This window comes from Typopeltis vanoorti, chromosome 3 (assembly GCF_054136105.1).
Source record: "Typopeltis vanoorti isolate ZY-2024b chromosome 3, IOZ_Tvanoo_1.0, whole genome shotgun sequence".
NCBI lineage: Eukaryota > Metazoa > Arthropoda > Arachnida > Uropygi > Thelyphonidae > Typopeltis > Typopeltis vanoorti.
This window is the reverse complement of record NC_143551.1, coordinates 90,688,515-90,713,392: the sequence shown is the minus strand read 5'-3', so window position 1 is coordinate 90,713,392 and position 24,878 is coordinate 90,688,515. Positions and strand designations below refer to the sequence as shown.

General features: G+C 33.7%; 1 protein-coding gene across 1 annotated transcript; it reads right to left on the bottom strand.

The window, feature by feature from the left end:
- Positions 1 to 821: 821 nt before the first annotated feature.
- On the bottom strand, positions 822 to 24,878 carry Tapdelta (Translocon-associated protein delta). The gene is made up of 6 exons (XM_090415781.1): positions 24,735 to 24,878; positions 19,617 to 19,735; positions 10,617 to 10,691; positions 7,143 to 7,232; positions 3,896 to 3,961; positions 822 to 1,020 (listed from the first exon to the last, which is right to left on the bottom strand). Exons 1-6 carry the CDS (start codon positions 24,793 to 24,795, stop codon positions 916 to 918), a joined length of 516 nt encoding a protein of 171 aa, XP_090271907.1. The 5' UTR covers positions 24,796 to 24,878; the 3' UTR covers positions 822 to 915.

Below are 24,878 nucleotides of genomic sequence, written 5' to 3'. Positions count from 1 at the left end.
AAGCAAACAGTGAGAAACTTTTACATCTTGAGGCTATTGCAGCTGACATATGATTATGTTTACATCAAAAATGTATATAATTAGGTTCAGTCAATATATAGTGCAATTTGCTTGGTACTGTATCATTGCTGATACAGTACCAAGCATATCCTCATTTGTTCAGCATCCATGTGGATGCCTTATAAGAGAACACATCGCAGGGAAGTAAGGATTGAACACTGGGTCACAAATCCCAATCAGCTTTTCTGCATTCTAGGACATATGAAGATTTCCTCCTAGTTTAGGCCAGCCTGGTTATAGCATCTTTATTCTCTAATCAAAAGGTTATGTGTTTCAATCTGCTAATGGTCAGATGTTTAGGAATGTCTTTAGGTGGGAAATAAAAATTCATGACCTGGCATGAGGCTACCTACTACCCTCACTTACTGGAGGTCTGAAGTTGCTTGATAGATTTCCATGTTTGGTCTACGCAGCAGGATTTCCACATTATGAAAAATATATTGTATAAAAATAAAGGAAAAAACCTTAACTCATCCACAGCACTAATATACTATAAATTTATGACCTTATGTCAGGGGGAAGTAACATAAAAAAAGAAATAGTTTTCTACCCTTAAGCAACTCCTCTAAATTTTATTCCTATTTAATTGAATGATAACCAGAGTATTTTCCATAAAGTTGTTTCTCTCTCTTTTCCATGTTAATCAGTTTACTGGAATAATCATTTTTTAGATAAAACAACTTGACTTTTGTTTCTTAATGTGAATTTTCATTTGTTAATATAAGGATTTCTTATACAAGAAAAGTATTGAGACCCTCACATTATTTTTACATAATAAAATTAGAATTTTATTCAACTACACCATACACTTTCACACAGTGAAATTAACACTTTGCATTATGTTGCTAACACTTGTCATGCTTGTAATTTTGCTTTAGCTGAATATGCCAGATACCACAGTATAATTGATGTCAGAACAGCTATAAATTCACTCTGTACCCATGGACCCATATATGTACCCTAAAACAATAAACAAAATAATGTTAAAAACACTATTCTACAAATGCCTCATAAATTAGCAAATATTACAGTGAATTATGCTTTGAAAGAATATTATTATTTTTTTTTTATCAAGGTCATGGTCAGCAAAAAAAAAAGTTATAATTTACAATATAAAATTGTTATAATCTTAAAGACATTGTTTCCCAGTCGAAAAGGAAAGCAAAGAGAAGAAAAGGAATACACAAATGCAAAAAGCAAAATCAAACTAACACAAACTAAAGAAATGTACTATATGGAATTCACATATAGTTCCAAATAACATTAAGTCCATGCTAACTTTAATCACAATCAACCATTCACACGAATAACTCAAGTAGTAAGGTGTTGCATTGTCTCCTTCACTTTTACACTCTTCTTAACATTTCTGACCAAGTAATTTGGTTTCATAGAAACCTAATTAATAATATCAAGCAATTAATCCACTCTAAACAGTCTGCAACATCAATCAATTGATCAACTTCGTGGAACAGTTTGTCTTGCAAATAGGAAAACCAGGCTTTCCAGGAAGAAAATTTCCCAACCACCAATATAAGGCTACAACTCACTTTTAGATGAAAAGTGAGTCAAGATTCTTCATTCTAGGTTTGATTTAAACCGAAGTCTTTCCAGCCAAAGGGCATAGTTATTCCAAATTAAAACATGAAAACCACCAATAATATTTAAAAAAATTTCTGGTTTCCTCCCAAGGGCTGTGTAGTCCTTTGGAAGTGCTCATCATATAACTTATGATACAGAGTGAGCATCTTTTCTATGCCTTGGCAAATTGTCATACTCCTTTATAAGTTTGGATCAGCTTCCAAAATTTTATCCTTTACACTTTCAGTGTTATGAAATATCTAGGAGTTCCTTTAATGCGAAGTATTTTGCTGCCATCACTTCCTCAGGGACATCTTCATTCTTGTCACCACTTTCCTCATTTATATCAAAAAGTTTGCCTTTACTAAGTTCCTCTGGCTGCATATCTGGAGTCTCTTAAATAGTGTCACCATTTCCCTGGTCAGCTATTTCTTCTATAACTCCAGTTACATTTGACTCAAATGCTGCAAAGTTTTTTGCATGGTGTGGCAAAAATTTAAGCCATACTGCACACTTATTACTCACACAAATACATTCACTTCCTGCCATGATGCTTGAATTAAATATGTTTTTAATTGCATGATTTGTCATATTACTTCTAAAACTCAGATAAAGAAATTGCATGATCTCCTGGTGTGGCATCAAGAGCCTGTCCAACAGGTCATTTAAGATAAGCTTTAAAGTTGAAATAACTGTGGTAACTGAGATTCATGCATATCTGAACCATGCAAAGCAGGACTGTCTGTATATTATGTTAGGGATAGGGACCATTAGATGATGGCACCTGTCGGCCATCTATCTCTGATTGGCTACTTGTGGAGATTAAACTTCCCCTTCAGTCTCCAGAAGTTAGATAGGGCTAAAACAGCTTGGCTGTTTTAGCCATATTGATGTCCTACTTTCTATAAGCAAATAAAAAGTGTTAACAGATTTTTTTTTTGCTTCCTCCCCTATTTGCACCATATTCAACATAGAGTAAAAGATGAAGGTGGATCAGGTGACAAGAAAAAAATTTTCTCATTTGTATCTGTAAAAAAATAAATTAAAAAAAAAAAGTGTAAATGGTACTTTCATTTCATTCATTAAAAATACTGCTCAGAAATGCCAACTGATAACAAACTTTCAATTCTTCATTTGCATGCGAGAAAAAATGTTTATAATTTAAATTTTATAAATTAAGTTTTAATTCGGGCAGATTAGTGCTGCGAGTTCACACACACTTCCACTGAGCTACACAGGTTCTACAGGCTCTGAGTAACAGAGGCTGTAGAACCTGTAGAACCCCCCCCCCCAATTAAACTTTGGTTTATTATCTTCTAAATTCAAGAAAAATCAACTGTAGAACCACACTAAGACAAACTGTGTTAGGACTAGGGACTATAAAATAGCAGCACACTCAGACATCTCTCTCTTCACTGGAAATTATGTATAATTAGTGATAGTCTTGGGCAAGCTATCTCTGATTGGCTACCAGTGGAGACTGAACTTCCCCTTCAGTCTACAAAAGTTAAATAGGGCTAAAACGACCTGGCTTACTCCATAAAGGGGAATAAAAGGTGTTAGCTGATAGGTTTTTAATGAGAACCAACATTTCAAAATGGCCATCAGACCAGTGAAACATAATCAATGTACTAATAAAAAGGTGAATATACAGGATTCTGGACAGAGTTCATATTTTGAGTTGCCTTGGCCTGCACTACTTATGCCAAGAATTTTAATTTTTTGAGATTATAAAAAAAATAAATCATATCTGGAGAAAATATACAAGTCATTGTTTTTTCCTATTTACATTAACATCCTTGTTAATTAGTTGTCACCTGTTATAAGGAGATTGTTGTTCACTGAAAATTATCAAACCATTTTGTTATATGCTTTGTAAACCAACAATATTTGCAATCTTAAAATTAATAAATTCACATAAAACCTGCTTTTACATGAATGAGATTTATTCTCTATACTAATATAGTATTCCGTAATAAAGCTAACAAATAATTTCAGTACCTTAGCCTAATCAGGACAGCACAAATAAATACTAAAAATCAGCAATTCCAAAGAAATCTCTTACTAGTGAGATCAAATACCATAAATGTTAGAAGCTAATGAAAATGAATTATTAGCTAGAGAATAAACCACCAGCAACAAGTCACTGCTAATTTCCAACTAGTAAAGTGATTTCTTAAGGAATAAACACCAACTATAACAAAAAAAAGTTAAATACACCTCATGTAATAATAATGCCAATACACTGATTACTTACAGGATGATTGATGTCAATAGTAAAAAGTGATTTAATATTTGAAGTGTCCTCACCACTGCGCTGTGCCTGAAAATAAAGTTATTTTTTGTTATATATATATTTCTGATAGGAATAGACTTAGAAATACATATTCTGAAACAAAGCAAAAATAAAAAATATCAGTAATATTGGGAGCATTCCCCACCCTCCTATTTTCTTTGATTTGGTTTTCTTTTTCTTTTTTTATCCCACCTTTCTTTCTTTCAGTAATTAACTTTCCAATTGACAGTTTGAAGAATATTATTCTGTTTTAATAGTAAATCAGCTATACTTTAATCTAAGTGTCAAACATACAGCAATAAATAAATGTGCACCATTTCTTGTTTTTAACAGATATGCTAAATTTTTTTAGAACCACCTAGCACTGTCAAACACATTCGGATGATTTGGAAAATACAAAGTATGATATTTTCAATTAGTATTTATGATTGTCATTTAGCAAGTCCAGAAAAGGTAATATTAACCTCACTTGTACCAAAATATCCAAGTCATTTGCTGTGACTTGGATATTTTACTTCAATCTTTGCTTGTGTTATCTGCATGTCCTACCTGGACAGTAGTAATTTTAATGATTTTTTCATGGATGCCTCCTAAATAACTGATACTATGTGTCACTTTGGTAATTCTAGTAAATGTTCTGGATATACAAACGAATATACTATATCCATCCAGTTTACAATGACTGACACAGCAAATCACCCCATTTTTTTTGACAGGATTCTGCATGGTCAGGGTCATCCTAACATGTTTCTATGTACTCACCATCAACAGAACGATCAGCACATACCAGAAATAGTAAATGTGGTGCTTCGATTTTTATTTTATTTTTTAACCAAATGTCTGATCAGCATATGAAAGGTGAAATCTTGTAGCACATTAGTGCTGTATATGAGCAAAATGAATGAAAAAAAGTAATAAGAATGACTAACACTTAGAATTCAGTTTAATATTGAATCAATAGCAATGATAGTCTTTGGTAAGGAACCTATGTACAAATTCCAATCAGGATGCAAAGAATCTCCATAATGACTAAGTAAAAGGGAGTAAGCAAGTCTCATACAGAGGTAATAGGATTTTTCATCCTGAAAGACACACACAAACCAGCCATAAAACACGTGAAATTTACAGACAGAAAAGACTGCAGTCAGTTAACTGTTCATCAAAACACTAATCAAATTTCTATAAAACCAAGTAACCTAGCCAAATGGGCCATTGAGCCTAGCACATTAAGAGAAAGAAGAATATTGCAGTGCTTGTGTAGCTTTGTGGTAATATTTTCAATTTCCATAATGCTAGAAAAAAACTATCACAAGTTCAATTCTAGTTGCTGACTAGAGGAACTTTTTTGTCTCCTCTCCCCCAGCATTTGGGTGAATATCTTTGACTTAAGCAAGTAAGGTACTTCCTACCTGGAATTCAGGTTTTTAATCCTGAAATCCTGGGAATGAGGATAGAGACTATTAATTTCCTAAAAGTGAGTGAGGACTAAAGATGTTCCAGTTATTTCATCTGGGAAAAAAACATGCTAGAGGATATACTTATATTGTAGATAATGTCAAGTTTTCTATTTATTGAATTCAGAATAAATATGAAAACTAATAATACAAATAATAACAATTATATTTTAATTGTCTGTATTGGTATCTGCTTGAATGAATGAATGAAATAGTAAGACATAATTATATCTGCTGTTCACCATCGTAACATGCATGTATAATAAGGAGCAGAAGAATCGAAGTACCCTATCAATAAAATTAGTATTATTGAGAAGAACCAAAACATGCAAGATCTTTTGGAATAAGTCTGTTAAAGTGATTTGCTCAGGCAACTAGGGAGGGAAAGGAGAAAGTAGTTGGCATGTTCAACACTAAACATAAAGATAAGTTCCTTGAATGGGAACATATTTCAAGCAGAGATGTGGACAATTCGAAAATGGGAACTGAATAATGAGAAACTTACCTGTGTTTATGATGCCACAGAGGATTCTAGTAGATAAATTATAATCATTAGAGAGGCAACTGATAAAAAAGAAAAAAAAAAGGAAATTTTTTGTTGAAGAGACAAAGTAGGAAATGAATCCCAGGCATACAAGACATGTATTTCTTTAGGAAGAGTAAGACAAGGCTAATAATAATCATAAGTGTTTAGACACACTGACCTATGGACACATTGAGTCAGGAAAGTCTACAGGTATATGTCAGCCCAAGAAAAGAAACTGATCTTCACAAGATCTGAATATTATCAAAAAGTAATGGGGGAGTGAAACCAGAGTTTTCTTACAATAAACAAACAAAGCCACTTTAATAGCACCAAAATTTACTAGAATAGTCTCATCCCACTGAAAAAAATACAGAGATCACTCTTTAAGACTGTGAATATAGAAGACATTGAATTATTTGAGTACTGTGAGCTTTGTCAAATGAAGAAGAAAGTGCTGATATCTACAAATTATAAATAAGATTTGTGGTCATGAGAGGTCATTAATTGAGGGAAAGGGCATAGACAAAAAGCACAGGTCCTGGGATAATCCAGCATTGAGAGGGAAATCCAAAGAGGGAACCATCCACCACAACACAGAATGAACAAGAACAAAGAAAACTGCAACTCAGTTGCAAAGGAATAAAGACAAACCATAAGAGGATAGATTAATATACAAAGACTATAGCAGACTCAAATGAAGGTCCTGCAATTGTCAGGAGTGACCACATGAATTTGTGTCTGATCATTATTAAATCTGAATCTTTCAAGAGCAACTTCAAAATTTCTTTCTAATGATCAAAGATATATATCCATTTGGAAAAGAACAGGCATTATGGTATCATTGCAATAAAACTTATACAAGAGAAAAACTAATGAAGCAATGAGAGGTCATCCAATCACAATCAAAATTTACCTTTATCATAGTAAAGGTTTTGCCTCTTTAATAAAGCTGTAATAAAACTAAAAATACATGTAAACTGCATTCAGTTCTCTACAGTGAATTTTTGTCATTTATAATGCTAATTTAAAATAGTACTGCACCAAATCCTATCTTTTTGTAACATGGATTCCCCCCCCCCCAACTTTATTTTATTTATTTTTATTTTTGGTTGGGTTATGTTGGTATTAAATAGTGAACAGTGCTTGTAAGCAGTTGACAAATTTCATGTCCCACACAAAGATAGACATCTAAGCTTATCAGGCAAATGGAAACTTTTTTTAATATTACCTTTCTCAAAATTGAAAATCCTTCATCATCATATATCTTAACAGGATAATTTCCTGATGGTATGTTTCCAGATTCGTCAGTCCAACTAACCTGTAAAATGTTTCATTTATTATGCAATAACACTGAGTTCTGCAAGTAGTCACTATCTTTTGTACTATATTTGCAGCAGTTTAAAATTAATAAATCACATCTATTCACTTTTAATACTATTTTTCAATTTTCTAAGAACAATTGTCTTTATATGCAGACTTAAATGAAACACTTACCTGTAATATGTGCATGTCTGATAAGAATTAAGAATCAAATGTCTTAATGCTCAGCAGAATGAATTGGTTCACAGCAGCACTAAACCTCAGCTCAAACCCATTTTAATATATATCACTCACGAATGATTGTAAGACCTATGGCACATCAGTCTAGGACATGGACAGGAGGAAAGAATGTATCTATTGAGATGTTTCTTGGACATGCTCAAGTTTATAATCTTCAGGAAAGACAAAGAGGAAGGCTGTTCCAAAGAACAGATAGATGAAACGAAAGAAGTTGCTTCTGTGAGTTTGAAGGTTATCAGTAAATGGATGTTGATCAGCAGCTGTTCATGTTATTACAGTTTAGGAAAACTGTGGAAGAATGATAATAGCCAGTTCAACAGAACATCTTTCATGGAAATATCTACAGATAAGGTAGAAACACCATCTCCACCATCTGTGTGTGTGTGTGTGAGAGAGAGAGAGAGAGAGAGAGAAGGAAGGGAATCTGTGAGATGGATAACTGTTTAATTAGATTCCCTCTTCTAAATAACATCAAGTAATCTTAGGGAGCTTTTAGGCACACTACCCAAAATGTGTGAACAGTATTCCAAAGGTTGGATAGATATAGATGATTTATAAGTGTCAGCAAATGTACAAGCGAGAAGTAGTCTGTTTTGAGTTTGATTTCTGCACAAACGTGTCTCGAATGAGACATGTTTGTACAGAAATCTGATCATTTTTGAAGATGTATTATTAAAAGTAGGAAGCAAAATGAGATTTTCTGGTGAGAGATGGGACAGTGTCTGGGCAGCACTGAAATTAACAAGGTTATCCTCATCCCACTGAAGAATAATAAGATCAGAAGGCAGTGGTTATGGAAAATCAGTTTCTACTGATTGTGCATTATCAGTATGGATAGCATCTGAGGTCAGTGACAGGTCATTTATGCACAGGAGAAGGAGTGGGTTATTGTACAAATCCTAGGATACACCAGCATTGGTAGAGAAATTATGAGAAGAGAAAGTCAATTATGTGTGAACGACCATAAAGGTGACTAACAACTTGGCTGCAAAAGGTAAAAAGCAGACTGTCACAGGATTTAGTTTGCTGAAAGGGCCTCTTTGCAAGAGGCCCGTTCTCAAATTTAGTTCTTCTCCCCTTATCTTTGATAATACTCAGCTCACCAGATTTCTATTTTCAAATTAATACTTGTCCCTGGCTTTTCCTGGCACAAGCACATCACTACTATAGCATCCTCAACTCCCAAACAAAAACCTGGTATTTTTTTCTTTTAGCTCAAGACATTACTTTTCATCTGCCCAGCTACTTTGTACAAACCTCAAATTCACCCAACCTGGAATAATGCTGTCACATTTAAGAAAGGGGGGGGGGGTTACCATAAACCACTCTTAAAAATTCTTGATGCTGTCCAGAAAGCAGTTCAACTGACAACCCATTTTGCAAAGATTCTCTCAGCTACTGCCTCACAAATGGTCTGCTGTACAGATACATTTCCCTAGGTGCAGAAATGGCATCCATCATGATCTCATTTCTGTTAAATCTATAATAACAAGTACCCAATAACTTTCATTCTATTTCCGTTTCCACAGAACCACTGTGGAAATGTTGTTCCACAGTGGTTCCGTGGAACAACTATGAAACAGCTTCCCCATGAAATATTCCCCAAAAACTGCAACCTCCAATTTTTCAAAAAGAAAAACATTTTTCTCTTTACCCCTACCCACAGAAAGTACTGATCTGCTATTGGCTTTGTGGTCTCTCATGCAAGAGTAAAATTTCATATATATAAATCCTACCATGGACATGACATGGATGTTTACGATTGTCTTTAGGAGGGATATAAACTTTATCCAGTGTGAGATTATTGCCCTGATTAGTGAAGGCCTAAGTAGCTTGGAACACCTTTATGTTTTTCAGACTATGTGAAAAATAAATGTTTAAAATATAAAATTTATGGAAGCTTTTTCACTTGTCTATGCTATTAATTATATATTGGGTTTTATCCTTTGTCCAAGTGTAAGCAAACAAAGTTTGCACCTGAAATACTTTCAGGACTAAGGGCAACTTGTGGTAAAGGTTGTATAAGTTCTTATCACTTGCCTTGGTATCTCCCATAATGCAGAGCACATCTCTTTGCAGACATATATAATACTATGCATTAAGGGATGGGCCACTACCCAGACTGGCTTCAACCTTTCAGTGGGAGCCAAACCCAGAGGTGGTGATATTAAGGTGGAAGTAATGGAGAAGTCATATTTACTTATACGAGTTGCCAAAGGGTGTCACACCTTATTATTAAAATTCTCTGGATTAGAGATAAGTTTATGGAAGTTTCTTCACTTGGCTATGCTACTAATTATATACTGGGTTTCATCCTTTATCCAAGTTTAAGCAAACAAAGTTTGCACCTGAAATACTGATGGGAAGGAGATGTGCTTTGCATTATGGGAGATACTAAGGAAAGTGATGAGAACTTATACCACCTTTACCACGAGTTGCCCCTAGTCCTGAAAGTACTTCAGGTGCAAACTTTGTTTGCTTACACTTGGATAAAGGATAAAACCCAATATATAATTAGTAGCATAGCCAAGTGAAAAAACTTCCATAAACTTATCTCTAATCCAGAGAATTTTAATAATAGGTGTGACACCCTTTGGCAACTCGTATAGGTAAATATGACTTCTCCATTACTTCCACTTTAGTATCACCACCTCTGGATCTGACTCCCACTGATGAGACCTCAAAAAAGGTCAAAACCGGTCTGGGTAGTGGCCCTTCTCTTAATGCATAGCATTATACATCACCACAAAATTAATAAAAGACCAAAAACCTTAATCCAGCCATGGTACTATATTTTTAAAACTTTTTCTGGGTGGAATTTAAAAAAGAAAAAAAATGTAATCACTGTGAACTTCCATTATAAAAACTTTAATGTATCAGTCATTTATATTCTAATTTACAACTGTATCTAAGTTTTTAGCTGCCAGATAATTCAATGAACTTCATGCCACTTAAATGAAATTTCTCAAAAAAGCTAACTGGTCAAAAATGGTCAATGAGTTTAGATGTCAAGGCACATAAAACAGTCATTGAAAAAACTGAGATCACACTGACACTAATGAGATCAAGTACAGGCAAAAAGTAAAACAGCAAGTACAAATTCTGCTTATGTTAAAAATAAATGAAAATAACTCAGACTTACTTGATATTTGTTATTATCCAAAGATTTTGTAGCTGGAACAGTTTTGCCATTGATGTCAGCATATAATGTCAAATCCTAATTTTTAAAAATCGAGAGTGTGTCAATAATTTTATAATAAAATTAATAATAATATTAACAAAAAAGCAACATAATAATGTGCATACACAATAATGGTTTCCAAATTTTATACTGGTACTTTTTATCTTAGGAACATTTTCACCACCTTATCTTCACATATTAAGAATAGCTTCATCGCATTTATTTTCTAAATAAATATGTAATAATTATTTGCCTAAATTTAACATTGAATAAATTAATAATAATAATTATTATTATATAAAATCAATACGAATTTAAGACTTAGCAATTAATAGTATTAAATGAAACTAGTAATAAACTGACAAGTTATTTGAATGCATTACTTGGCATTCCCACTTGACAGCATCATGCTTATAGTTTGTAAACACCACTATATCCTATATAAAAGGAGCATCCTTTAAATGGATAATTCCTCCATCTATAGTTTGAACATTAATATACAAGGATCTAACACTATAGTCTTCCCTTCCCACAATTTTTTTTTTTTTTTTTTTTTATTCATCATCATGATTGTCAAGGATTTAAGCCTAGAGTGGACTGTCCCAGCCTTAGAAGTCATCATCTTTCTGTTTTCATTCGTTCAATGTGTTCCATCCATTTATGTTTATATTTTTTAATTTTTTTCTATTACTGATTCCTGGTTTAATTCTTTCATAAATTTCTTTTGTGATCAAATAGAGTATACTTTGCAGTTTTTCTTGTAAACTTCATTTCAGCTGTTATTATATTCTCTCTTTAAGTAGAGGTTCACAGAGGATATGAAATAAGCAGTGACCACTTCCTTGTTAAAATAAAATTAAGATTACCACCTAAATGGCTACAAGTAACAAGAACAGAAAGAAAAATTGAAACATTTGTTTACAAAACTAGACTATTGAATGACACAAATGTACAAGATGGTAAATGGTAACTGAGGATGGTAAATTAAATATAGAAATAGACAACAGAATCAGCAAAGCTGGTATGGTGGGAAGTCAATTGAATAAATTCATATGGAATAAGAGAGAAATTAGTCGGAACACTAAATTAGCTGTATACAAGACAGTGTTCAAACCAGTTTTAACTTATGGATCTGAGAGCTGGGTCAGAAGTAAAACACTTGACCAAAGACTAGAGACCGCAGATATGAGAGTCCTGAGAAAGATTAGAGGCGTGAACAGATGGCATCAATGGCAATATCATATTAAAAATGAGGATATTAGAAAAGAACTTGACATTGTGTGCATCCAGGAATGCGTTAGCAGAGCTAATCTCAGGTGGTATGGTCACTTAAATAGAATGGGAGAGGAAAGATTAGCAAAACAAGCGTTCTCTGCCAGGTTGGCAGGAAAACGACCCAGAGGAAGACGAAGATATAGGTGGATTGATACGGTACAAAGTGCCTTAGACGATAGAAATATAAGATCTGATAATGTTGGAGTCTTGACAAGTAACAGACTGATTTGGAGGAAAATTGTAGATAGGAAGTTAGTAATGATGTAAATTTTTCATGTAGTACTGTCATATCCTAACACCCCTTGAGGGTACATGGCAGGAATTTGATGATGATGATGATGATGAAATGAGGATATTAGGAAAGTATTTGACATTGTTAGCATCCAGGAATGCATTAGCAGAGCTAATCTCAGGTGGTATGGTCACTTAAATAGAATGGAGAGGAAAGATTAGCAAAACAAGTGTTCTCTGCCAGGTTGGCAGGAAAACGACCCAGAGGAAGACCAAGATATAGGTGGATTGATACGGTGCAAAGTGCCTTAGACGATAGAAATATAAGATCTGATAATGTTGGAGTCTTGACAAGTAACAGAGTGATTTGGAGGAAATTGTAGATAGGAAGTTAGTAATGATGTAATTTTTTCATGTAGTACTGTCATATCCTGTACACCCCTTGAGGGTACATGGCAGGAATTTGATGATGATGATGATGACAAATGTACAATGGCTATATGAACAAAGAATTAACCAGTATCTAGATAAAATAAAACAAAATGAAGAAATAGAAATAGAATGGCTTAATATAAAAACGATACTAAATGCAGCAGCAAATGAAAGCTTAGGAAAGACCAAAAAATTCAATAAAAGAAAAATACTGAAGATCTGGGATGATACAATCAAAGAAATAATCAAAAAGAAAAAAGAAGCCTATCACAAATGGTTAAGCAGTAAAAGATTAGAAGATGAAATAGAATATAAAAGAATAAGAGCCATAGCTAAAAGAGAAGTCAGAAAAAGACAGAGAATCATGGAATAAATTTGTTTCTAATTTAGAACATGATTTATATAAAATAAGACCCAATGTATATAAGATTTTGAAACACCTAAATGCAGATACCAAAGAAAACATAAAATTAAACACTGAATTGAAATTAGAAGAATTTCTAAATTACTACACAGAACTGTGGACAGACAAATATTTTAAAAAAGACAACTGGCAAACAATTAACAAAAATGAAAAGGAAATAACTGAAGAATTAGAAATCAGCCTGAAAGAAACAAGAAACGGAAAATCACCCGGAGAAGATAAGCTAGGTTCAGAACTATATAAATACGCAGGAACAAGATTCAAAGGAAGACTCTTATTATTTTAAAATAAAATTTACTCAACTGGTATCCCACCAACAGAATGGAAAAAAGCAATTGTGATTCCTATCTTTAAGAAAGGCAATAGAGATGACCCTAAAAACTATAGAGGTATCAGTATACTAAATTCATGTTACAAAATATACAGCAGAATCTTAAATAACAAACTAATGAAATATTCCGAAAACTTTATTCTAGAGGTACAAAATGCATTTAGAAAAGGACGATCATGTATAGACCAAGCTTCTGAATAAAATTAATAATAGAGAAAAGAAGAGAATATAATTTAGAAACACATATTGCATTTATTGACTTTGAAAAAGCATTTGACAAAGTTAAAAGAAACATATTATTTAACATATTAAAAGAAAGACAAATACCAAATAATATCCTAAAAGCTGTCACAAGTATATATGAAAATAATCAAATACAAATAAGATTAAATCATGAGTTATCATATACAAGAGAGATAAACCAAGGGGTCCGACAAGGATGTCCCCTCTCAGCAACTCTTTTTAATATCTACTTAAATGAAATAATAATAAAATGGAGTAAAAATTTACATCAAGGAATTAAACTTTCACCTACAGTTAACTTAAACACTCTCCTCTTTGCAGACGACCAAATAATAATTACAAATTCTGAAGATAACTTACAGAAAGCTATTTTAAATCTAAATGAGATATCCAAAGATTATGGTATGATAATATCAACGGAAAAATCAAAAACTATGGCCTTTAAAGGACAAGATCCAGCAAGAACTAAAATAGTATTAGATAACAAGATCTTAGAACAGGTGAATTCATTTAACTACCTAGGATGTATGATCACTTATGAAAATGAAAAAGATATAAACATAAAAATTGCAAAATATTTAAAAATAACAGGAGTAATTAACTCTATATTTAAACCAAACCTAGTTCAAAAACAAACCAGGCTAAAAGTATACAATACATTAGCCCTACCGGTCTTAATGTATGGAAGTGAAATCTGGGCAATAAAACAAAACGACAAACAAAGATTAACAACAGCAGAAATGAAGTTTATGAGAAAAACTGCAAAGTATAGCCTATTTGATCACAAAAGAAACGAAGATATTATGAAAGAATTAAACCAAGAACCAGTAATTGAAAAAATTAAAAAAATATAAACATAGATGGATGGAACACGTTCAAAGAATGAAAACAGAAAGATTACCAAAACAAGCCTTAAAGTACAAGCCATTAGGAAAAAGAAAACCAGGACGTCCTCTTAAACGATTCAACGATGACTTCTAAGGCCGGAACAGGCCATACTAGGCCTAAATCCTTGATATACGTATGATGATGATGATGTCTTATCTTAATGTCCAGATTTCATTTCCATACAATGGGACTGGTAGGGTAAATGTATTGTATACTTTTAGTCTGGTTTGTTTTTGAACTAGGTTAGGTTTAAACATTTTTTTAAAATATAAAAACAAAACAAAAAAAAAAAAAATATTGGGTAATGCAAAACTCCTACTACCTTGTTTACTGGAGGTCTGAAGTTACTTGGGAAAAAAAAAATTGTTTAGTCTCTAGATTGCCCATCTGTAGCACTAATATGTGTTCAGCCTTTCATTGGTAGGATTATATAACACACACACACACACACACACACACACACACACACACACACACACACACACACACACACACACACACCTCTTCCACCAAAAGAATCAGTAACTGTTGCACATTTCATTTAATGAACCACAAACAACATTGTGCAGTTTTGCATTTCAGATGCAATGGTGGTTTCTTTTTTTTTTTTTATCACCCAATTTCAACTGCCAGTCAGAGGTTGTCATACTGCCATGTGGTTAAGGAGAAAGAAGAAATCCACTGACATATTTCTTGAACAGTTGAAGGTTGTAGTCACTTATAATCAATATCTTCAATTCAGGATTGCTAAAACCTGATAAATTTGTTTGGTTTTCTTGTTTATATCAATAATAATAAATTACTTGGGCAGTAAGAAATTAATTGATTTTAAAACAGTTAAATTTATAAATTTTAAACATAATAAAGAAACATGAATGGCTGAACACTTATAATATACAAAGTGTGCCTCTTGAGTAACGAGATTGATTTTTTTTTTTTTTTTTTTACAGGAGAGACAGCCCTCTGAATAAAAGTAACAAGCGTATTTATAGTTTTGCCCACTAAAGTGTGTTGTAATCGCAGTTGCAACTTTCGAATCAGGTGATGCAGCAGTTTTTGTAGCAACTGTTGAAATAAGAGTGTGTGTGAGCAGAGCATGTCAGAAGTTGAATCATGGAGCAAAGAGCTATGATAAAATTCTACTGTAAATTAGAGAAAACTGCTACAAAAGTGTACCAAGACCTGAAAAAAAAAATGTTTACAGTGATGACTGCTTGAGCCATGCACAGGTGTGCTAGTTTCTCATCATTTAAAGAGGGGGAGGAGGTCCCTGGAGGATGTACCACGTTGTTGACAGCTAGCTTCTGCACAGATAAATGTAAATGTGGTGAAAGCTAGGGAAATTGTTGTCCATGACAGACAAATAACCACTAGGCTACTCACTGTACAGCTTGGTGTTGGTAAGGAAATGGACAGATTAATCTTAGAAAGATTTGCATGAGAGGAAGATTTGTTCAAGGTTTGTGCCATCCATGTTGACATATGAACAGAGAGAGAGAGAGCACCGGGTTGCATGTTGTCAAAATTTCATCCATTCAGTCGATCAAGGTCGTGACGTATTGCTAAGATCATTAGTGATGAAAGTTGGTGTTTTTAGTTTGATCTGGAAACGAGATGCCAGAGCATGGAATGGCATGGAACATCAGGTTGCAAAAATCACATGTCAAGACAATGGTTGTTTTTTTTTCTTCCAACACTGGTGGAATTATCCACCGTAAATTTGTTGCAGAGGACACCACAGTGAATGGGTCAGCATTATTTAGGAGTAATGCAACATTTGTACACCCACGTGTGATGTGTTAGAAAAGAACTGTTCCACAACAACAATTGGTTTATATTGCATGTACCACACATTATGCACTGCCCATGAAGCAGTTTCTGGCTTTGAAGTCAATCTGTGTGATTGAACATCCCTCCTCCATTCATCAGATTTGGCTCCACAGACTTTTTCCACTTCCCAAAGATGAAGTGTGCCTTGAAAGGGGAGTGCTTCAACAACATTGAGGACATCCATTGAATCAAAACAGCTCCAGAGCTGAGGAAGTTTGAACTTTTTGTTTTGAACATACTGTCAGTTTTTTAGTCTTACAGTAAATATCTGCATTTATTGTTGTTTCTTGAGGCTTAGTCAGTGAGCAAAACACCACTTTATCTGTCCCAAAATACAATAGGCATGCAGTGTCTGCTGACTTTCTTTGCCTTTTGGAGATCCACTGTGTGCCATTATATCGTCACACAGTGGAACAGTGTGACACAGACACTGAAGGAGGCTCCAGTTCAGGACTTCCACTGTGCCTTCGAACACCAGTACAACAGACGTAAATGTTGTATGGAGTTGTAGGAAGATTATTTTAAATCTGTGAAATTGACAATTCCAAATATAGTTCTTTGTTTTGATATAATAATTGTTGTCTCATTACTTAACAGGCACACTGTGTACAGACCGATTTTGATTTTAATGGAATTACAGCAAAATAATTAAGGTTATAAGTCTCCAGTATTTTATGTCTTAACTGCATGCGTTCTCCAGCTGGTTTGTCTGTTTTTGCAAGATGTAGATCCCTACAAAGTATAAACCAAAAGAATATGTAATGCATACAAAAACTAAGTTCTGATAACACATACAGATAATGCAACAGGCAAGAGTGGGAACAGTGATGTCACAGGAGTCAAGAAATATAAGATATACTGTCAATTCTCAATATGCATTTATGGGCTTGCAATCATAAGATGAGTAAGAGAATCAAAAACCTTGCTAGTGTGAGACAGTGACAAAATTTTTGAATGCCAAAAATACCATGCTGAAATTTGGAAAAAATGCTATGAGTGAGGAAATAAGATGGTATTCTCAGTGAAGGAGAATGAATGTACATGATGAAAATAATACTTAGATTTCTCATGTGGCACCAGAGAGTAATCAATATAATGGCACACAGTGGATCTCCAAAAGGCAAAGAAAGTCAGCAGACACTTTCCTACAAGGTGTATGCGTATTGTATTTTGGGACAGATGAAGTGGTGTTTTGCTCACTAACTAAACCTCAAGAAACAACAATAAATGCAGATATTTACTATAAGACTAAAAAACTGTGACCGTATATTCAAAACAAAAAGGTACAACTTCCTCAGCTCTGGAGCTGTTTTGATTCACGATAATGCACAACCTCATGCTGATGTTCATGCAATTCAATTGAGAATTCTTCACACACACACACACACACACACACATCCTCCATAGCCCAATCTTTTTCACCACTCTTAGCAGCTTAACAATTCAACAAGAATGACGGTGTGAAGATGGCCATGATGGATTAGATCAAAACTTCAATGGTGAGAGAGGCCATATGACATCTCAATAAGAGGATGAACATGCAGAGAAGTAGCTGACAGTACATGTAAAGTGGTGACAAAAGTAATACTAAAAATATAATTTCATTCATTTACAACCAATCAGAACTTAGTTTCTGGATGTACCTCATAATTTTATATAGTAATGTCAGGCAGTCATTTAATTACTACCATGAAATTAATGTTGTTCATGAAGTGATGATATACCAGATTTATTTTATTGAATATACTTTATTAATAATTTAACACTTCTCAATCAGTTGATATTTTAATGAAATTGCTTTCATTTCATTTTTTCTTCCAATTGATTCTGCTTCACTGAACTATGGATTTGATTTAGTATAATGTTGTAAATAATGGCTTCACACATGTAAGAAAAAAACCAAATAGAATTTATTACTCCTATGTATTTTGTTCAATATGTCATGATGCGTGGATAGGCTTACGTGTTCGTCACACATGTTGAATTGGATTTAAATGGTATTGATGTGAACACAGATAGATAAGAAAATAACTATTTATTAACTTAAAAGCTTTTAAAGAACTTGACACTGTTAGCATCCAGGAATGTGTTAGCAGAGCTAATCTCAGGTGGTATGGTGATTTAAACAGAATGAGAAAGGAAAGATTAGCAAAGCAAGTATTCTCTGCTAGGTTGGCAGGAAAAAGACCCAGAGGAAGACCAACATATAGGTGGATCAATACAGTAAGAAGTGCCTTAGAAGATAGAAATATAAGATCTGATAATATTGGAGTTTTGACAGGTAACAGATTGATCCGGAGGAAAATTATAGATAGGAAGTTAGTAATGATGTAAATTTTTCATGTAGTACTATCATATCCTGTACATCCCTTGAGGGTACATGTCAGGAATTTGATGATGAAGAAAATTAATAGTGATTACTTCCCAAAACCTTACAGATTGGCATAGTCTGTCCGATTAAGATTAGGACAGTGGTGTAGGGCTTCTCATAATTCAAAAAACAGATAATCAAATCTGAACCTACTATAGCATAACATCTTGGTGTGATTCCAATGAACTATGTTTAGTGTCGATGGTATGAAAAGTGAGGCCTAAACATTCAGATTCCAAAAACTTATACAATGTTGATGTTCTTAGATTCTAATAGTAGCAGAATGGCCTCCAAAGTAGCAAGGATGACAAGAACAGGGTAGTATTTGATAAACACTAGGCAAGGATAGAGGTGATAATGTATCTTTGTTAGGCGGTAAGAAAGATGACAACTTCTGGACTGGTATCAAGGTGGTGTAAAAATTATATCTGTGAAGTGTCCTTGCTGTTTGTTCAGATGTTTCTTGACAGTTGGGTATGCTGATCCTCTTAACATCATATTGCAATCTGATAGAGAGATGATAATTATCAAAAATATTTCTGTATTAAGGCCTCGCTGTGTCCATTAAGTAATAGAGTAAGTTTTATTTTATTTAATTCTTCTAATAGAAGAGACTAAGAAAAACAAATTGTGCATTTTCAGTGCACAAAGCTTTTGATAATACCTATTTTTTGTGAAGGATGATGCAAAGAGGAGTGGATATATCTACCTATAAAATTTGTAACTGATTGTAATGTGGAATTTTCTGTTTACAAGAAGCATCCTTTAGCAGGAACATTTGCTAACTGACAATTAGCTTAAAAACTAAAAGAGTAAATACACCATTCTACTTGCATAATCTTTTCCTTAATTCAGTGCTGATGATATCACTGCAAATGTTAAAAGTTAAACATTACATTACAATTAAAATCTGAATTATACTAGACTTTTACTTACTTTAACTCCATTTCCACATGTTACTGAAAACTCAGCAATGAAAGCAACATTTGAAATAACCATTCCATCTGTAGTAGAATATACATTGGACTTGACTGATGGATTTTCACAAATCTGACCTAATTGAAAATAAAATAGGAAAGATTAAATTATCTTTACAAAATATGACATTATGTATTTAACTATACAGGGTGTTCGGGATAAATTTGACATATTTATAATTAATTATATTTTTCCGTAAGTTACATGTATTAACACACACTTCTCTTCATTTAAAAGTTTGGACCCTTCTTCATTCATATACAAGATGTCAGAAAGGATGGATAGCTGGAACCCACCTGAATCATGGAAGAGAATAACTTGTATCATGATGATTCGTGCCCGCCATCAAAATAAGGATATTACGACTGCTGCCCAATGCTCCCTGAATACAGTAAAAACAATCAGGCATGAACTAGAGACTTGCAATGGTGACTACGAGGATGTAGCAAGAAGAAAGATCCCTAGCAGACGATCTGATTGCGTTCGTACAGCAGAATTCCTCGCAAATCTGCAGGAACAGGTGTTGAAGAACCCTGGCATTGGAATTCGGGCTTTGTTCGTGGAGTTGCTAACTGTAGTCAAGCCCTGGATAACAAGGGTAGCCAATGGTAGGCCGTATGTATGGCAGCAGGATTCGGCCCCTTGCCACACCTCTGGGAAAAGTCAAAAATGGTTGTCTGAAAATTTCTACGACTTCACCAGTCCAAATGTTTGGCCTCCAAACTCCCCAGACCTTAACCCCATGGATTATTTTGTATGGGGCGCAGTTGAAAAAGACACCAATCGCACTTCCAGTAATACAAAAGCCCAGTTAATGGATAAAATTAAAACAGTTTTTGCGGCCCTTCCCAGGGAGACTGTAGCATCAGCTTGTTCGAGGTTCCGAAGCAGAATTGAAGCTGTGATCGATGCTAATGGTGGTTATTTTGAGTAAATCTTGTTGATAGTATTGTAATTAACTCTGCCTGTAATGTTTTTTTGTCAATTCATTAAATTTAATAGATACAAAGAAGATTTTCTTTTTCCTTACGAAACTGTCAAATTTATCCCGAACACCCTGTAAATCTTAGTTTTGAGATAATATAGTAGTCCTATTCAATGTCAATGTAATTCACTGGTTCTCATTTACTAGTCATTTGTCGTTCAGTTGGACAGCCTGAGTCTGATGCTAGCTCTTGTTGCTCAGATGTTTAAAAGTAATTTGATTTATTGCATAAAGTCCTCAGTAATAAGTTTTCTCAGCAGAGCTAACTGGAGTACTTATATATATATATATATATATATGGGGTGCTTAAGGGTCAAAGCTGTATAACTGAGAGGAGACCTCCACATAGCCTTTAAAGGAATGCAGAGAACCGACCAGGGCTTCTGACCTAATGTCCAATCCTCACCTTCTCGTGGTGCACCCTGTTGGGTATCTACTTTGATACTGAACGAACGAGGATGGGCTGGCAATTTGGGATTTAGCCGACCAAATTGTATTCTTATTGGTTAAACCAAAATAAAAAATGATGGTACAACATGACAAAATTTCATGCCGGCTGGGGCGTCGCCCGGTTAAACAAGGCCCCCGTTGTTTTCGCCAGGGAACCAGGGCGAACAGCGAAAAGTCAGCTACTGGAACAAATCTGAAAACAAACCCCAACTCAACATCACCAGAGTTATGATGTAATTTTTTCATGTAGTACTGTCATATCCTGTACACCCCTTGAGGGTACATGGCAGGAATTTGATGATGATGATGATGATATATATATATATATATATATAAACCAGAATTCTACAAATTATGCAACACCTACCTACCACACACAAAAGATGTACTCACCTAAGACCCTTCCCATTTTCTTTTTATGGTATGATATGTCTCAATAAGAATTTCATCTCATTAGTGGCATTGCACAGATGCAACACCATTAATTACTTTGTTATGATATTAAGTAAAAAAATATATTTTGTCCAGTCTCCAATACTTGTCATTTAGGATTCATTCTACTTGCCACATGTGACTAGGAGTGTATATGTAATACATTTTCTTTTTTCATAAATTTTCTTTCTAGCAGTTTCTACACTGAAACTGTTATAACACTTAAAATGAACTGAACTAATTACCTTAGACAAATTGGTCATTAAAGAACCACACTGAGTTTGAATTTTACTTGAGAGGGTATATTAACAAGTTAATTATTCATCCCATCTCATCTTCCTTTTGTTAGGCTCAATGGCCTGTCATAGCTAAGTAACTTGACATCTCATACCTAATTACTGATTATGATAGTAGATAATGCAGACAGAATTAACTGTCTATAAATTGCATGTTTTATTATTATCATTATTGCATGGTACTTCTAAACTTCCAAGGACTCATTGCAGGAGAGCACTCCACTCCACACAACTCACTATTTCCACTACTTAATCCTCCCACTACCACAAAATATACACAATGCCATCTACTACCACCAATAGTACTTTTAGCACTTTCTCTGTAAATAGAGTGTTCTCCAGACCAATTTGCCTGTATGCTGGATTAAAAAAAAAAAAAAAAAAACTAGGCTTTCCAGGAGATAAAAACCTTGCTACCTCTGTATGAGATCTCACCTTAAATAGAAAAAAAAACCAATATGAAGATTCCTTTCATCACAACGACAATCAAACTTGGGTCCTTTCCAACTGAAAAAGGATATGATATCCTTGTGATATGAAGTCATTTTGAAAGATGAAACACCCAAGTTTCTAGGAGGGGAAACCCTACAACCTCTGTATGCCCAACTAATTCACCTTTACCCAAAAAGTGTTGGTAAAGGTTCTTTGCATCCTAGATGGGATTCGAATCCAAGTCTTTCAAACCAAAGAATTTATCTCTATTGACTGAGCTGCAGAAAGTCTATTAATTATGATACTTACATAACTTATAAAATATTTTAATCTAAATACTGATGCTGTTCTTTGCAAATATAAACTGCTGTGGAAACAAAGATTTCCTATTTTAACTACTATATGTATTTAATGGTTAAAAGATAATAGGGAAAAATTATGCACTGCATTTGAGTGTTTCCACTTAACTGTTGTTCATTCAATGTATGATTAGCCAAAGTGGCTACAACCATGTTGCAAATTACAAAACTGTATGTTCTTTAACATACATATCTATGTTGTAGGATAGGGAATAGAAAGAATGAAACCTAAATTTCTAAAAGGAAAAGCTATCATCTCCATGTCACCAGCTAACCCAACTTTAGCTGCTGTCTTTTCACCTCAAGAGCACTTGATCTTCCAAATGCACTATGGTAGACCTCTTCACTTACCATTACATCACCATTTAATGGTTATTAGATTTCAAATTAAATATGGAACTAGACAACAGAATAAACAAAGCTGGTACAGTGAGATAGCCAGCTGAAAAATATATATGGAATAAGAGAAATTATCAAAAACACAAAACTAGCAATATATAAAACAATACTGAAACCAATTTTAACCTACAGAACTTTATTAAAACTAAAAAGAACTTGATATTGTTAACATCAAGAATAGGGTGAGCAGAGCTTATATGAGGTAGTATGATCACTTAAACAAAGAGAGAAGTAAGCAAAAGAAATGTCTGATGCAAAATTGGCAAGAAAAAACCCAGAGAAAGAACAGGAGCTTGGTGGATTGATCCAATCAGAAACACCTACAAAACAAAGATAACATTTGACAATATCAGAGTGGTGACAACTGATTGACTAATTTGGAGGAAAATTGTTGACAGGGGATTAGTAATAACAAATTTAACTGCATAGTACTGTTCTGGTATACTGTACACCCATCGAGGATACATATCAGGAATTCATAAGTAACCCTTTAACGAATACACCACCTATACATATGTTATCGTTTAATAACATATTAGATTATGCAGATCAGGTCTCTAATTTGAACTTACTTCTATTTATCCCCAAACTAGTAAGTTATATATGAAGGAGAAACGTTTTTTATGGACTAATCAAGCATGAACTACTGAGCCTTAATCTATACTGCTAAATAACAGCACCAGTACATAAACAGAAGTATGATATTCAAAAATCAAAACTTATTCATTCTTCTATCCCAAAAAAAAAAAAAAAAAACCCATAGCCCACTGAATGATCCAGGTGTTACTCTCTTTGGCAAGACTATACTATCCAATACTACAAATTGAAAACTTCACACAGAAAGACCATAACACAGATGTTTCTTGGCAGCATCTACATACTAGTTCTGATCTTGTGCTTGGCAAGAAACAATACTGCAATCAACATGGACCAAACATCCCATCTAAATATCAACTCCTAGTTTTACTTTATCACAATTTTTTTGTTAATATTACTATTACTAATATTACTTTATTATAATTTTTGGCCATGCCATATATACTTGTTTCTGTTGGCATATTGTATAACTTTATATTATTAAAATTTTGTAGGTTATTAAACTTTTTTATAGTAACAATAAATAACTCTGCTTATATATAGTAATGAACTATTAGTAAACTATTAGTAGCAAACTTAAAGATCAAAGAAACAGATATGATGGAAGATCCACATTCTAAAGTACACATTATATGTGTACTTCACAATTGTTAAAATATACAAAATTTTTATTTACCAGTAAATAAATATTATATACCTAAGGGGGAGGGCGGTAAGCCTCGATAAACAAGAATTGCAAGATACCTCGTTCTCTCTCTCTCTTTTTTTTTTTTTTTCCTCTCTCTTTAGTTAGGACCTCACTCAAGAAAGCCAGTAAGTCCATAATAAATAATTCATACTGTTTCGGGAGGATGTGCAAAGAAATTATACCTAGCTAGCATTCTTCTTTAAGACAATACCACATACCGTCAAAATGTAAACAATTCTACCCAAATTTATCCATTTTAAATTACAATTCAACGGTTCCAATATTTTCATAATGTAATATTAATAAATTCCGGTTGCAAATAACATTCATTTTACTAATACCACAACAAACGTAAGCATGTAGTAATTCTGATTTAGTGTAGTTTAATAAGTATAAAATAGCGTAATATAAATTTTTTCTTAATGAAAACATACAAACCTGATACCAAAGCGATATATAAAATAGTAAAGAACACGTAAATCGAGTACAGGAATGCCATCTTAACGGGAAAAAATAGACACGTGGCCAGTTGTTTCCAAATGGAACGTATAACCTAGTCAGAAACGTTATTCAACTGCAAGA